The 16,258-nt window shown below is 34.8% G+C and overlaps 1 protein-coding gene and 1 pseudogene across 1 annotated transcript; one reads left to right on the top strand and one right to left on the bottom strand.

Moving 5' to 3' along the window:
* The first annotated feature begins 4,198 nt into the window (after positions 1-4,198).
* Positions 4,199-11,648, top strand: NBP35 (nucleotide binding protein 35). Its single transcript, XM_089797210.1, has 3 exons — positions 4,199-4,320; positions 4,438-4,539; positions 10,382-11,648. Exons 1-3 carry the CDS (start codon positions 4,245-4,247, stop codon positions 11,284-11,286), a joined length of 1,083 nt encoding a protein of 360 aa, XP_089653336.1. The 5' UTR covers positions 4,199-4,244; the 3' UTR covers positions 11,287-11,648.
* Positions 11,649-12,387: 739 nt separating this feature from the next.
* On the bottom strand, positions 12,388-16,146 carry LOC149542189 (kinesin-like protein KIN-14L; annotated as a pseudogene).
* Positions 16,147-16,258: the final 112 nt, after the last annotated feature.

Below are 16,258 nucleotides of genomic sequence, written 5' to 3'. Positions count from 1 at the left end.
CCATAAAGAACAAAAACTAAAGACTATGTCTTAGACAATTATAATGAATGTGGGTTGCTAAATAACATATTTATTATCTATAATTTGTTCAAAAGACTTTTCTTTCTACAAAGATTTATGTGCAATTTGAGCTAGCTTACACTTGTCTTTTACTATATGTATACTAGCTTATATATATTTTATAATATACATAGGAATACCAAGAGTTATCCAAGCCTTTTGATTTTTATCCTCCTTTTTTATTTGACTCATTTCTTCCCTTCTCACAATCTATGCCATCTCCCCATTGCTATTTACATGATCTCCCTCATGATTTTTTTTTACATGATTTCTTTGTATTTAAAATTAAAATTTAAGAAAAGGGATAAAGTGATTTAATAAATTAAAAAACATATATTTAAAATTGTTGCATTCACTAGTTAAAACTTAAAATTTATTTGTTTAAAATATCTTAAAAGTTAAAATAATTCAAAAAATTTATTGTAATGAAAGTACGACATTTTGTTCTCCAATAAGACAAGATAGAGTGGACGAAGAAGAATTGCAACTCTAGAGTTGTTATTTTCCATAGCTATTTCTTATGAAATTTCCATTTTTAGTTAATTTTCATATAATATTTATGCATTTCATTCTAAATTTTATTTTATTTCAAATGTACTTAACTTCTTTAAATTTCATTTCCAAAATAGTTATCATATTTCATTTTTTAAATATTTATCATATTTTAGTTCAAAGTCGTTGTTTAATCTATGGTGAGCAGTTAATAAAAGTGACCAGTGGAGATGAAAATGTTGACACAGATGACATGACACTCTTCAATGCCCCTGCTACATTTAGCACTCTTATGAATGACATATTTAGACACTTGTTAGATCATTGTGTAGTAGTTTACTTGGATGACATACTATTGTATAGTAGATCATTGCAAGAGCATCATGAACACTTATTAGAGGTGTTCTCAATTCTAAGAGACAACCAGTTGTTCGACCTTGGGCAAGTATTTCCCTCAACTTTATAATCCAGTTACCCCTTGTTGATGGGTTCGACAACATCATGGTGGTAGTAGATCAATTCAAAAAGTATGGAACGCTCATTCCATGTAAGTACCCTTGTACTGCTGAGGTAGCGGCTCATCTATTTTTCAGTAATGTGGTGAAGTTGTGGGGTGTACCTCTTAGCATGATTAGTGATAGGGACCCTAGGTTCACTTCTAAGTTTTGGATTGAACTGTTCAAACTAGTTGGAACTCAACTTCTAATGAGTACGAGTTACCATCCTCAAATGGGCGGGTAGACTAAAAGGGTTAATGCATTGCTAGAGGATTACTTGAGACATTTTGTGAATGGTGATCAAAAGAATTGGATAGTGTTGTTGGAGATCACCTAGTTCAACTACAATCTACAAAAAAGTGGTTTGAGCCAGTACTCACCTTTTGAGTTAGCAATTGGTCAAAAACCTTTGTCACTGCATACTTTGTTAAGTGGTTATCAAGGTAGTGATGCTACAACAATGGATGTGGTTAGAATGTGGAACAACTAGGTTGATTCAGCAAGGTATCACCTCACGATTGCTAATGAGTGAATGGGGAAATTTGTAGATCGCAAAAGGTGCGAACTTGAGTTCAACATTGGCGACAAAGTTTTGTTAAGAATGAACCCATACCAATTTAAGGCTCCTCGCAACATTAATTCATCCTTGGTGCATTGTTGGGATGAGCCATTGGAGGTGGTCGCCAAAGTGGGTAAAGTGGTTTACAAACTTAATCTACCTTTGCATTTAAAAGTTCATCCAATATTTCAAGTTTCTTAGCTAAGGCCTCATGAAGTTGACCTCAACAATCTTGCTCAAAATGTTGCTAAGCGTGGGCCAACAAATGTGCTGGATAACCCCACTTACTGATTGAAGGAAATTGTTGGCACAAGGGTGCATGTCATTGGAAAGAAAGCAGTAAGGGAATTCTTGGTGATCTGGGAGGATGTAGGAGATGAGGATTTGATATGGGAGAAATCAAAGATCCTATGGCACGATGAGGAAAAAGTTGTGGAATTTCTCAGTGGAAGGAATTATGGTCGGCATGAGTAAAAGTGAACACTTGATCTTCCCTACAATCTTTGGAGTAAGAATGTACCAATGTCGGGACGTTCCCTAGTTTAAGTAGGGGAGAATGTAGTGTGCTTGAAAATGAAGCCGAGTTCAAATATTTCAAATTGGGTTGCCTGGATGGAAAACATATGTACATAGACGATTCAACTAGCAAACTCCTCTATTGAGCTTGATACAGAAGTGTGTTTCTTTGGAGGCAAAAAGCTTCATAAGAAAGCACACTTGGATTGAAGGAAATCAGACAGTTTTCTAAGGTTTGTGAACAGATCACAACGCATAGATTGAGATCGGATGGTCTAAGATCACTTGGAGGAAACACATTCAGTTGCCCAAGTTGTGCGGCGGGATTGGTAGCCAAGCAAGGTTGTCATTGGTGAAACTAAGTAGCCATGGATTGCTGACGTTCTACTTGCTAGTTTGTTAGCCGACAAATCAAATCGCTGGAGATCTTCGAAGATACCTTGAATCTTCCTACTTAATCTGGATGGCTAGTCCATTTTGACAAAGAGGGAGTTGTGTCGAGAAGTAGTGTCGTAATTTTAGCTTGCTAAGATAGTTTTCTTTGAAGTCTGTTGAGTTGTTTTGTTAAGGCGACATTGGATATATAGGATTGCACGATTTAGTTGGTGAAACTTGGCAAGATGTCTTTTTGGGTTGTAACTTGACCACAAGCATTTTCGGTGTAATCCAATTGGCGATGATGGATGACATATTGTAAGTGATCGATAACTTTTTTTATGAATGATGAATCAGTGTTGCCCGATCTGTGTTGTTGTCTTAATCTTGATTCTTGAATGCATGCTTATTATAACTGTTCAATTGGATTGCAATCTAGGTTGGGTTATTTCCGCATATTGGGCGTAGGTGTAGGTGTAGTCTGTGTTATTTCTAAGGGGTTTTTCTAGTTACAAGGGCAGTGTCATATGGGGCCAAACTTTGACCTCGTAACCTGACTATAGGAAGCCCCTCGACTTTTTCGTTCTTAATTAAATATTATTTTTACTTTTAATATATAAAATTTCAATGTCATTATTACACCTTACATTTTGAGATAAGTTAATGCATGTCATTTACATCAAATTAGATTAAAGAGTAATTGAATCATTTGCATGTATAAAAAATTAAAATCATAATTTTGATATTTCATATAATAAAATAATTCAATGTCCATCATTTATTTAGTTAAAAAATCATATTTAGAAAAACAACAAAATTATAATGTAAGAATAGAAAAATTAAAGATATAAAAAATAACTACTAGAAATTTTTAAAACTTTTACAATAATTTTTATTAATTAAAGCAATCTTTACATCTTTATTCTTGAATTTCCCTTTTCTCAATTTTTATAGAAACTCTTTTTCTTTTTCTCAAATTTTATAGAAATTCTTATTGTTAAAAAAATAAAGTATTGATAAGTCCTTATGTAGAGACCTTTATTGTTGAAAAAATCTTTTTGTAAAATTGAAACACACGAAAAACAATAAAGATAATTAAAATTTTATAAATTTATGAGCAATAATGAAAATTGTTAACTAACAAAATTAAAAAAAGTGGAATTAAAACATTAAAAATAATATGAAATTAGTATGAGGTGTTGGAGAAAACAAGAATGAAAAGATTAAATTTGCAAAAATGAAGAAAAAGTTTGGCATTGTTCCAATTGATACCATAAAATTTGTCCTATTGCAAAATACAAATGAATGCACTTTCTCTTACTTCTCTCCCTTTGTCATCAAACAAACAAATCATTAGCCATTCTAGAAAGTCAACCTAAATACAAGAGAAATGAGAAGCTTAACAAGTGAAAGAGATAATTTGTGCGAAAAGTCTTACAACTTTATATTTTCATACAATTCTCTTATAAATTTTCCATTATATAATAATTAGCACATAGATTTAAACTCTTATTGTCAAAATCACTATTTTTTTAATTTTAAAGAATACTATTTTTCCCACACTGATTTTGACTTTGTGCAAGCGTTAATTAAAATAAATAAATAGATAAATATGACGAAAAACATAGAATTGAAGACCGCAAAAAGAATTTTAGGCCAGAGGAAAACCTATTTAAAGCATTACCGAAGAGGCCAAACAGGAGTTCTCAAGTTGGGATTTAGTTTCAGTCACAGAAATTTTGAGTATGGAAAACGGAACTGCAGAGTATGTCAACGGGGACAACCTCCCCGCCGGGCAAATTCCTGAAAACGCCAACGAACGTAAGTTCATTTCTTTCCCGTTAACTAACTAGTTACGGGTTCGATTCTCCCTTGTTTTCTCTGTTTCTTTCAGATTCACAATCTAAGTTTAGGATTTGTTTTTTTCTGTGTGTGTAGATTGTCCAGGGCCGGAGGCAGAAGCGGCAGGGAAGGCAGACGCTTGCGAAGGATGCCCTAATCAACAGATATGCGCAACTGCTCCCAAGGGACCTGATCCAGGTTTGTACATGTGAATCAGTATTTGACATTTTTACCATGCGGCCTCACGGAGGGGGACTAATCTGTATTTTCTCAGTGGGTGCTGCTGAGAGAATTTGGGAGGATTTAGTGTCTTCGTGATCCCGTGGTCTTCCTAAATGTTTTCAGCATCGCCTGCTTGGAGAATTCACGAATTTATGCAGCTGACTTTATTTGTCCCTCATTTTAAAGAGCCCGACCAGCTAAAACTCTCTCAATCCAGATGACGCCTTTTGGGTGTATCACGCACCTGTAGCATAAGACAGTTACATGAAACTTTGCCTATATATCAATAGGAGAGAGAAATATCTGTACTTTGTTTTTCTTTTCTTTTCCTGCAGCCTTTATTGACCGCCAGAAACTTTATATAAAAACGTATAATATAAGAGAAATTTAACATTCTAAGTAAATAATGTTTAATGAAACTTTTAATGACAAATGCCGAGTTTTCATAAGATTGATGTTTTCGAATACACTCTGTGGCCCATGATCTCGATAAAAGTGTTTTGTTTCAGAAAATTCATATTGCAGTTTCGTTTCACAGAGTTTGTACTGCAATGTACGGAATCACTCAATCCGAGGATAGACTAAAATTACTTGACTGAAAAATTCGATCCTTTTGAATTTGTATGTTCTAATATGTTAATATTAACCAAATTTCTATCAGTTTTCCCAAAATTTAATTTCAGAACTTACGATACTGTTCATAGTTTTTTGAAATAGAGAACATGCTCAATATAGGTTATATTCCATCTTGACAAATGGTTTACTTATTATGCAAAAGATACAAGAAACCGAGGTCAAATTTGGTGTTGCGGTTTAAGAGCAGAAAGAAACTTCTCTAGAAATGTAAAAAAATAACTCAATGGATGTACTTTTTGAACTCTTCTCTATCAACTTGCTCGGATCAATTCAAGATTGAAAATCATGATGCTAAAACAATTATATTGATCACGCCTTCAATTTTTGATAAGGTTGTATCTGCGTTAATCAAACTCAAACTGAGTTAGAAGACGTGGTTTCTTCCTTGATTGGTGAAGAAAGTCAACTCAAGAAAAATCACTTGATTAATGCAGAATTTACCTTTTTTATCAGGAAGAAGTCTTCCATTTCTGTAAGGACATTATTAATGGATGTCAAAAGTAAGGACATTCTTAAGTAGGACCAAGTATCATAAACATTCTTAGTGAGTGTCGAGATTGAAGACAATCTGTCAAGATTGGACCAAGAAGCCTTTTTAGCAAGTGATGAAACTAAGAAGATTTTCTAAATGAATTGTGATTCCTAGAAAGAAATCAAGACCGAGACACTATATCTTAAGGCTTACTAATCCAAGAAGAAAGCAACACTTAGGAGGCACAATCCCATATGCTACAACAAATCAAGATAAGTTTATCTTTTTGAAATGATTTTTATTTATTTAATAATATGATGAAATATTTTGTTTATATTTATGAATGTATTAAAAATCTAACCTTAACTTGAAACTACCATTTCAGGATCATCATATTCAACATTGTCATGGGGAGTCACCACTTAACTTGGAAGGTTTGCAGTGCTTGAGGACAAGCAATACCAAGCTATTAAAGTTGTGTTGATCAATGCTAGAAACTTAATATATATATTTTTCTCCTGCTGCTGATGATTGATTGATTGAATGAGTTCCTTGAATCAAGGTTTTAGTGAGTTAAGATCATGTGACTGCTATTAGATGACTGGGGAATAATATAAGGAATGCTAGTTTAATATAATGGCAAATGATGAATGAATGAATGTTGATTTTATAGAGTTATGCTTGATTGCTAAATTGTATGTTTTCTTGATCCCAAGATGGAGTGATGATTGATTGATGTGGATTTGATGATTGATTGTCCTCAAGCAATGCAAACCTTCCAAGTTAAGTGGTGACTCCCCATGATGATGTTGAATATGATGATCCTGAAACGGTAGTTTCAAGTTAAGGTTAGATTTTTAATACATTCATAAATATAAACAAAATATTTCATCATATTATTAAATAAAAAAAATCATTTCAAAAAGATAAACTTATCTTGATTTGTTGTAGCATATGGGATCGCCTCTCCTAAGTGTTGCTTTCTTCTTGGATTAGTAAGCCTTGAGATATAGCGTCTTAGTCTTAATTTCTTTCTAGGAATCACAATTCATTTAGAACATCTTCTTAGGTTCATCACTCGCTAGAAAGGCTTCTTGGTCCAATCTTGACAGATTGTCTTCAATCTCGACACTCACTAAGAATGTTTATGATACTTGATCCTACTTAAGAATGTCCTTTTGACATCCATTAATAATGTCCTTGAATCTTGGCATTCACTAAGAAACATATATTAGGATATATGAAAACTAGGCACTAAATATATATACAATATTGTATGAAGGCACAATGTAGACACAAAGTATACACATTAATGCATGAAGACACAATGTAGACACGAAGCATACACACGTTTAAGAGCTTTGGTAGATTCCTTCTTGCAAATTAAGGTTAAGCAGTTGTTTCACAAAAAATATTTCTTTGTGATATTTTGAACCATGCACTCAAGGTTTAGATTGTTGTCCCTAGCTCCTTGGCAGATAAGCCTACATCATGTATTGGTACTTCAATAAAAAATATTATTTAATCTTCTAAGTCTATAAATATAAGGTCCTAATTCTCAATTTAAGCCCTTTCTTAAGGAGAGGTTGTGATCAAATGCCTAGCTCTTGGGGGAGTGCTTCCTGGGGCTCTAATTAATAGAACAACTCTCCACTAAGCACCATCTTCTCACAACATTTCTCTCTATAAGACCTTATGGATAATCAATCTTGATGTATTCTTAGGAGAGACTTCTTTCTCATCCTAGGCCTTATGGATACCCACTCTGGGTGTATCCATCCTTACATATGCATATGATTTTCCTTAATAGTATCCACTATCCTTTAGAGAATACTCGATTCCCTGCCTCACTTCCGTAAGAGTATTAATTATAGAATATCTTGTGAAGTCATTTAGAGAGGTTAGCTCCCTGCCTTAATTCCATACTAGGAATTATAACATTCAATTTAGAATGTCATTGCTTAATCTTTATTTCCAATTTGATGCAAATGAGGATTCCTTTACTTAGTTACTCATAACCAAGTCTTGATGTGATCTGATGTTTGCTATTGTCTATACCTTCCTTGATCCATCATAGATGATATATCTTTGTCACTTAATACCATTGAATTAGTAGCATCTGCAAATTACATTTGTTATGTCCAAGGACCCAAGCTGCATAGATATGTCATTGTTTCCAAGATGTTACTCGGGCCGCTCTGATATGGATTATACCTCCGCCTGAAAGAGTTTGAATAGAGTCTTTAATCTTTATGTGTTCTCAATGGATGAGGTCTCTTGTCATTTTCCGAATATATGAGAACTTGTTGCCAATCTAAATGACGATAATCCGCAGCCATGTCACTAATGCTTTCCATTGCTTTAAGCTTTTTGCTTCATATATTTGCCGTCTAAAATAACTGGTTCCCCTTATTATCACTTACTATTTGGTCTATCTATTCAATGCTGTTGTATTTTCTTCTTCTTGTTTGCTGACTGTACGAATCCTTTTTCATTTTTCTTCCACATGTCTTTGATGACAATTTTCGTTCTTATATGCTGATCCTTATTTAAGATTCACCCTACAGGATGGCAAGATCATGCTCTGATACCATTGTAACATCCCTTAATAGAACCTTAAGAATTTTCAACTTAATTCCTTAGCTCAATCCTTTCCCATTCTCCCGTTAAAAAGCATTACAAATTTCATAAACATAGCATTGGCATTCGATCGAATGCTTGGATGAGATCGATATTCAGTATTGGTTACTTGTCTTTAGCTGTAAATTTGACCAACACTTGGCTTACTACCTGGAACCTTTGTTCCTTGGTTTGGCCTTGGGAATGAATGCTTGTTTCCTTAATACAACATTGAGCTCTTAATGTTTCCGATCGTATGCATATTTCATATTATTTCCTTGCTGCTGCAAACCAGCTGATATAATGATATTCAGATCCTAGTTTGCATAATACTTAATAGCAATCATAAACGATACCATCTTCTAGCTGTTCAATATTGCTCCTAGCTAACTCTACCACTCACATACAAATCAATGTTCTATTGCAATAGTGATGTGCAGATATAAAGTTCGATATAGAAGATTGGGAATTGAGTGTAATATTCTGTGCACTTTTGTGGTTGTTTATGCTTCTTTCATTTTAATTGCTTCAGCTGTAGGGATAGATTACTAACCCCCACTTCCTCCAAGCCAAATCTGGAAACCATGAATCTTCTATATATCAAATGCATCATGTCCAACTTGCCAGTTTGCTGGAATATGACAGAATCTGTGCAACACCTTCAACAGCACTGTAAAGGACCCATGTTTTAATAGATATCTCTGTCTCACGTGATTTGTGGCAAACATTAGACTTGAAGGAATATATATTTATTCATTGCAATCATTTACGAGTAATAAAAACTCTGCCACTTGAATCTGTCACGTCGTATCTGTATCCTTAAGCTGCCCGGATCCTTTGCCATGCATAATCTCCTACACATATCGCCCAACTTCTCCAGTTTATGGTTTTATCCTCTTTAATCATTTTCCACATATTTATGCAGATCTATGCTTCTATCTGTTAGAGTAAGAACAATAATTTTTGAATGTCATCCAGTCCTCTATATCTTCAGCACGGAAATTCATATATTAATTTAAATTTTATATTTCCTTTATACCGTGGGCTTCTACTCGCTATCCTTTGTCCATCTGTAAATATTGTTCTCTCTGTTCACAAAATCTGTGTCTTAATTTGATATAATTTGCAGATTATCGTGTCTATCTCCAGCGTTCCTTATTCTTCCTTGATTGATGTGGTTGTCTGTATCTTAACTAGCCATCTGCAATCTCTCAATGATTATGGAGGACTTATGAATCACGCAGGTATACTAGTACATAATCCCTATCCTCTTGCAATGAGATAACAATCCCCCGTTCCGGTCTCCTATTTCTGTCCATATGTACTCTGAGGTATCGAGTTCATATTTGCACCTATTTAAATGTGCGCTATGTGTATGACTGGACGGAATGGTCAATCTTGGCTTGACAGTCTGCCCTCTACTCGTCCCCTTTTTTTCTTTTTTCTTTTTTGCAATACCTCCCTTATTCTTCCTTATATATGCGGTGAGAGGTAATGGTCACGGCTATTCATTTAGCTGTCTTTATATTTTTGATCTTAACTTATTTATAAGTTTGATACAATTTTAATATATCTTTAAAATTCAGTCATAATACATATATATATTATATAACTTATTTATATATTTCAATGGTATAATTTAGAGTTATATTTATATAATTATATTAGACAATTATTCTAATTATATTATTTATTTATTCATTAATAGTATATTATATTATTATATAGTATATTTGATCTCTTGGTCTAAGCTATTTTTATTATATTTTTATAAAATCCTACTCTAAAGAAGGGGACATTACACTTTCTAGCTTTAAAGTTTTGCATTGGTAGCCCTAACATTTGGGCATCTATGCACAGTTGAGTTGCATTTGTTTGTTTGTGCATTGTTAAAGTTTTAAGGAATGGCCTTTATGCTGTGTTACAGTTGATTTAGCTTTCTTTATGTCTCCAAAAATGATGATGCCTATGTGGTCATTAGATTTCTGAAGGATTATCACCTTTGTGTAGCAACATAGATTCCTTATTACAAATTGACATGTAAAATCAAAATATTAAAATGCCTTACAATTGCTTGCCATCTTTTTGTAGATTTGGTTGCTATAGCAGAGCGTATGGCTACTGTGAAACACAAAATTTTAGTTTTGTCTGGAAAAGGGGGGGTGGGGAAGAGCACATTTGCAGCACAGCTTTCATTTGCTTTAGCAGAGCAAGACAAGCAGGTTGGACTTCTTGATATTGATATTTGCGGTCCTAGTATTCCTAAAATGCTTGGATTGGAAGGTCAGGAAATACATCAAAGCAATCTTGGCTGGTCTCCTGTTTATGTTGAAGACAATCTTGGTGTGATGTCTATCGGCTTTATGCTGCCAGATCCAGATGAGGCAGTCATATGGAGGGGACCACGCAAAAATGGACTGATCAAGCAGTTCCTAAAAGATGTTTATTGGGGAGAGTTAGACTATCTGATTGTTGATGCTCCACCTGGGACATCCGATGAACACATTTCTATAGCACAGTATCTGAAAGCAACTAATGTTGATGGTGCGTTGATAGTGACAACACCACAGGAAGTATCAATAATTGATGTTAGGAAGGAGATAAACTTTTGCAAGAAGGTTGGTATTAATGTCTTAGGTGTTGTAGAGAACATGAGTGGTATTCAACAACCCATCTCAAGTTTCATATTTAAGAAGATTGCTGATGATGGGGAGGACGAAGATGTTACAGAGGAGACATTGAAGAGCATAAAAACACATTCCCCTCATTTGTTATCTTTATTTGCTTGTACTGAAGTCTTTCATGTAACTGGTGGTGGAGCAGAGAAGATGGCTAAAGATATGAATGTACCCTTTCTAGGCAAAGTACCAATGGATCCAGAGTTGAGTAAAGCAGCTGAAGAAGGACGCTCTTGCTTTACCGATCCGAAATGCAGATCAAGTGCATTGGTGCTGCAAAGGATCGTAAAAAAGATTGAGAATATTACAGAGCTGTGATATTTTGTAGATTTTAATAGACAGATTTTGAACAGATCGTTTGATACACAGCATAGTATGCATACTCTTGGTGTGTCATTTTTGTTGAAATAATATTGGGTTTGTTTATATGTATGAGAAATAAGATTTTTTGGAAAAATATACCACTGTATTTATACAGCACATTCTTTAGCCTACGTGCATGCCCTCCATGTTAGATGTTTTAAGTGGATTCCTTTGGCCTTGACCAGTGCAAAACACAGAACTACATTTTCTTGAGTTGTATTATTATTTTGAAGCAGCACTTTTTTATTCTCTTAATCTATTGGCAGCCAATTGATTGTAATGTAAACCAATAAAGTTTGGTTTCCAAGTTTTAAAAATATTGCTCACAAGAAATCTGGGATGTCATGAATGTAAAATAATTGCATGCTAGCCCAATAGCTGATTGTGTTAATATAAGTTTGATAATTCAGTGTTTACTTTGGACTCTTGGAAACAAACATCATTTTTCCAGATATCTGAGTTTTAGACAATTGAGGTTGATTTGCACAGTTCAAGTTATGAATCTATTTGCTATTTTTCTCAAAAAAACATTCAACTGCAATGTGAGGAGCACTACTGAGTTTGCACAATCACCATCTAAATTATACCATCATAATTGCATGTTTAAACCTAAGACTTGTATTCTGTCTGTATGCATGTGCACTTTCTGTTCTAATCTGTGATTCAAGCTAGCTGCAGGTGTCTACAAGTGCACCCTCAAGAGAGATGACAATGAATTATGCCTGAGAATTATTAACTGACTAGTGAAAAATTTCATGATTAAATGCATTAATGTTCAATCTATAGCAGAAAAAATGGAATTTTTGTACTTATATCAGATTAAACTCTGTCAAAACTCCAGGCAAAATATAAATCTACTCTGCAAGAAACCAAAGTCCACACATAGCACAACACCTAATTTAATCTAGTCCATTGAAAAAGTAAAATCCAACTATGTGGGCTACATGGCTAACAAAAAAGAATCAAGTGGATAATGGATAACATAGAGTTACTCCAATACAAAATACAGAGCACACACCTCTTTGAAATCATTAGAGTGTTATGTGCAGGAATGTATTACATCCACGGTTTATGGGTCTTCCAACACTGCTGAAGAGGTGGGATCTTGCAGTGTGACTCGATGTGTCCTTGTGGAGCTGAAATAAATACAAAGAATATATACATATTTAAACTACTATTTTCCCTAAAATGGTCTCATGTGCAGGTTGTATCTTTATAAGTGAAGAATAAATTTGACATATAAGTTGACCAAGTTGACCACATATTTAGTTTGTTTACTCTTTTACCGACTTACAAGCTATTAACGTCAATTCAGTAGGTAGCCTTCCTGTAAGAGAAGCTCGCCTAGCCAGGCCACCAGTAAGTGATTGCCTCCTGGGAGAAGGATGGTTTTGTTCATTACTTGAAAATCTGCGGCTGACATTGGAGATTGGAGATGATGATTCCACTTACTTTGTGCTTCTGGCTTGCAAACACAGAGAAAATCAACCAACTGAAAAATTTACTAATAACCTGTCCATGTCCACATGATGATGACCCTTAATGTTCTATAAATATTACCTTTTTTCACTAACATTTGTGAATTTTCCAAATGTTTGGAGTGACTTCTTGATGTTTGAAGACTTTTTGGATGCTGTCACAATAACATTTAGTTTCTTGGGCTCTGATTTCACTTGTTCCAAATGTATATTGTACCCCTTACTCGGGTGTTCAGGCGTTCTAGGAGGGAGATTAGTCTTTGGAGTTTGAATTATGTCAACAGTCTTCCCATTCAAACTGTGTTGACAGTTATTTACCCTGCCAATTGATTTGCCAATTAGCATCTCGGTATTGTTGACTTTCACCTTATCGCCAGTATAAAGAATTTCCCCAAAAGAAACTATTTCCAAATTAGAAATATTATTATGGTCCTGCAGTCAAAAAGTAAAGCAATTAAGACAATTTGGTGCAACTCAAAGGAGAAAAATGTAAGGTAGACAATATCATTAAAGTGTACCTGCATTCTGTCTATTCCATCTTTCAACTGCTCAGTATTTCTCTGTCCAGGACCATCAATACTTAATCGGGTTGAGTGCACTGGTTTCTTTTCTATCTTTGTTTTATGCTTCTCAAACATAAGTGGAGATACCTTCACACTTTGTGTGTTCCCTAGTTCAACTTCTTTTCTTCCTAATGCTTTCTTCAAGCTATCTACCTGCAGAGAGAGAATGTGTATTTAAAACCCTAAATAAAACACAGATTCTTTAACCTGGACTGCTATGTGTTGTTGAGAAAAGGAGCCATCGGTATAAATTTTAGAGCACATTTCATGTCCATATCTTCAATTTGAGAATTCCTCTCTTTTATCTGGACTGCTATGTGTTGTTGAGAAAAGGAACCATCGGTATAAATTTTAGAGCACATTTCATGTCCATATCTTCAATTTGAGAATTCCTCCTTTGAATTTCTTAACATAGATGATATACCTGTTCTTTAAGCTCACAGGCTACTGCACTTTCTTTGTTTACACGAGCAGCGCCAAGTTCAACAGTAGCTACCCTTTCAGCAAATTTAAGAGTGCTAAGTGTCTGTCCAGAAGAATCCAATTCAGGACTTATGTGCACAAACATCAGGGTCTTTGCCTGACCCCCTGGTATAAAAAATTGACCCCCTGGTATAAAAAGTTGTATGCTACAGAGTGTTATAATAGATTCAAAAGAGAAACCAAACATAAAGGGAAAACTAAATATTCATTATGGGTAAACTTACGGCACCTAAGGAATCTTGAAGCAATTGAGTCAACTTGCTGTTTCGATATGGTACATGTGAATTTTCCTGTGCCAGTGATGCAATCACATCTCCTAGAGCTGAAAGAGTCTTGTTGATGTGTTGGGCCTCCTTCAACTGATCTCCAGTTGCCTCAGATTTGTCCACCCTCTCACTTCCAGCGAGGTAGACTAAATGTAGGCAGCTATGAAGGGTGCATCCAGAAACACAATCTGTGCCTTGCACGTGCACAGTCAATACACTGCAACGAAAACTCTTAGAACTGACCTCAAACAAAATATGTAAATTAAGTTACTTATCACACAATTGGAACAATTTCTCCAACCTGTGAGAACGGCTGCTGCGGTCATTGAGGGCAGTTGAGCTAACAGTGTGATTCTTTTGGCCAATATTCATCAAGTCTAAGACATCAGATGTGGAATTAATCTGAGACATTAAAGCCTTTGTGTCCATTATTTCGAATATCTAATTTGCACGGGATTAAGGATTACCAATGCAACATTAAATTTATGTGTGTATAGCCAATCGAAAGAACAGTATCAATTTTACAAAAATGCAGCACAAGGATATTTCTTGTTTGAGGCATCTGTGCCAAGATCTCTCACTTGTTCATTGTATATCTCTATCATTTGAACAGAAACCTCATACTTCGTCAAATCTTTCCTCTTCTGAGATATCCGGAAAAGGTCACTAAGTGCTTGATAGTTGACACCCATCTCCGACTCAGAAGCACCTCTTGGTCCACTCTGAAGTTCAAGAAATTAAAAATTGTTAGGACAGACTTTGCTTTTGATTAGGAATCACAGAAGTATGACTTCTTTGTGAAAAACAATCAATTTGTAGAAGAATTTTATAAGATGCAGACCATGGTGTGTGTTTTCCCCGATCCTGTTTGACCGTAAGCAAATATGCAGACATTGTAACCATCCATTACAGATCTGATCAATGGCTGTGTATCTAGAAAAACGTCCTCTGCCATTTCATAAACAATAATTAGTATATTTTATTAAATAAATTGAACAGAATTTGGAAGGGATGATGCAAACTATTTCAATCTTACCTTGTGTTGCTGAGGGCCCAAAAACCTCATTAAAATTGAACATCTTGATGGCATCTTTCCCAGCCTTTGATGTATTGACTATAACAAGTGACCCCTCTTCCCCAGGAAATCTCACTGTGCTTTGCAAACCAGAATCGGCTGCATGAGATGGTCTGACCCTGCAGTATACTCTAATGCTGCCTAAGCCCTCAGAACTGGAGCACAATTAGTGTCTAGAATTGTAATACAAAACAATTGACAGCTTTCTTAAAAGGATTTTAAGGAGGTACCTTTGAGGTCTTGTAGGACATTATAAAGGTTCTTATTTTCTTCAACAACTCTATAATATCCAGAAGCAGAAATGGAAAGGCGTTGGACCTCATTTCCTGTAAAAGGTTTTAGAGCCAAATAAATTATAGTAATTTCTGAAGCCAATAATTAACTTGGTACATGGAATGCATAAAATTGTACTTTGTTTTGGTAACACAGACATATAAGAATCATATTTTATATGTATAATTGGAAAGATGTTCCAACATCAACAAAAATGATACATGCCTGATTAAAAGCGATTGAGAATGTTCTATCCTTCTGACTTACCTAGTAGTTCCCATTGCTTTTGTTGTTTGGTCTGCATTAACTGTACATCTTCCCTTGTTTTTTGTAATAGAATTCGTATATCCTGAAAATAAATGCAAATTTGAGAAAAATAAGCAAAAAAAATGACAGTTATCATGCAACTAACAGCAATCATGACCCTATATTTTGAGACAGTGAAGATACAACATAAAATTTTAGGCCAAAAAAGCTCTTCTGAGAATTTAGCTCCCCTTGACCACATTCTTGGAGACCGCATGCTTACCAGCTTATCAATAAGATCTAATTTATGAGACTTAATTAGGTAAAAAGATGTGGCAAGTCCAAGGGGTTTAGCTTGGTTGAAGCAATGAGTTTACATTGTGTATAGACCCTGGTTCAAATCCCCTTGACCACATACTTGGAGACCACATGCTTACTAGCACATATCAGTTCTTGCATGTAAGTTGGTGCTATATTTTTATACCTATGTCGTGATGGCACCATCCACAATTTTGAGCAAACAAAGAGACAGTAAACTATACC

The sequence above is a fragment of the Cupressus sempervirens genome, chromosome 8 (assembly GCF_028749045.1).
Source record: "Cupressus sempervirens isolate cs-2001-9-10 chromosome 8, ASM2874904v1, whole genome shotgun sequence".
NCBI classification, from domain to species: Eukaryota; Viridiplantae; Streptophyta; class Pinopsida; order Cupressales; family Cupressaceae; genus Cupressus; species Cupressus sempervirens.
The sequence above is the reverse complement of the archived record's forward strand: the minus strand, read 5'-3'. Positions and strand labels throughout refer to the sequence as shown.

Bases quoted from the DNA above. Each gene is read 5' to 3' on its own strand.
- NBP35 (XM_089797210.1), top strand. From the start codon at position 4,245: ATGGAAAACGGAACTGCAGAGTATGTCAACGGGGACAACCTCCCCGCC. The intron at 4,321-4,437 runs GTAAGTTCATTT...CTGTGTGTGTAG, and splicing joins TCCTGAAAACGCCAACGAAC to ATTGTCCAGGGCCGGAGGCA. The intron at 4,540-10,381 runs GTTTGTACATGT...ATCTTTTTGTAG, and splicing joins TCCCAAGGGACCTGATCCAG to ATTTGGTTGCTATAGCAGAG.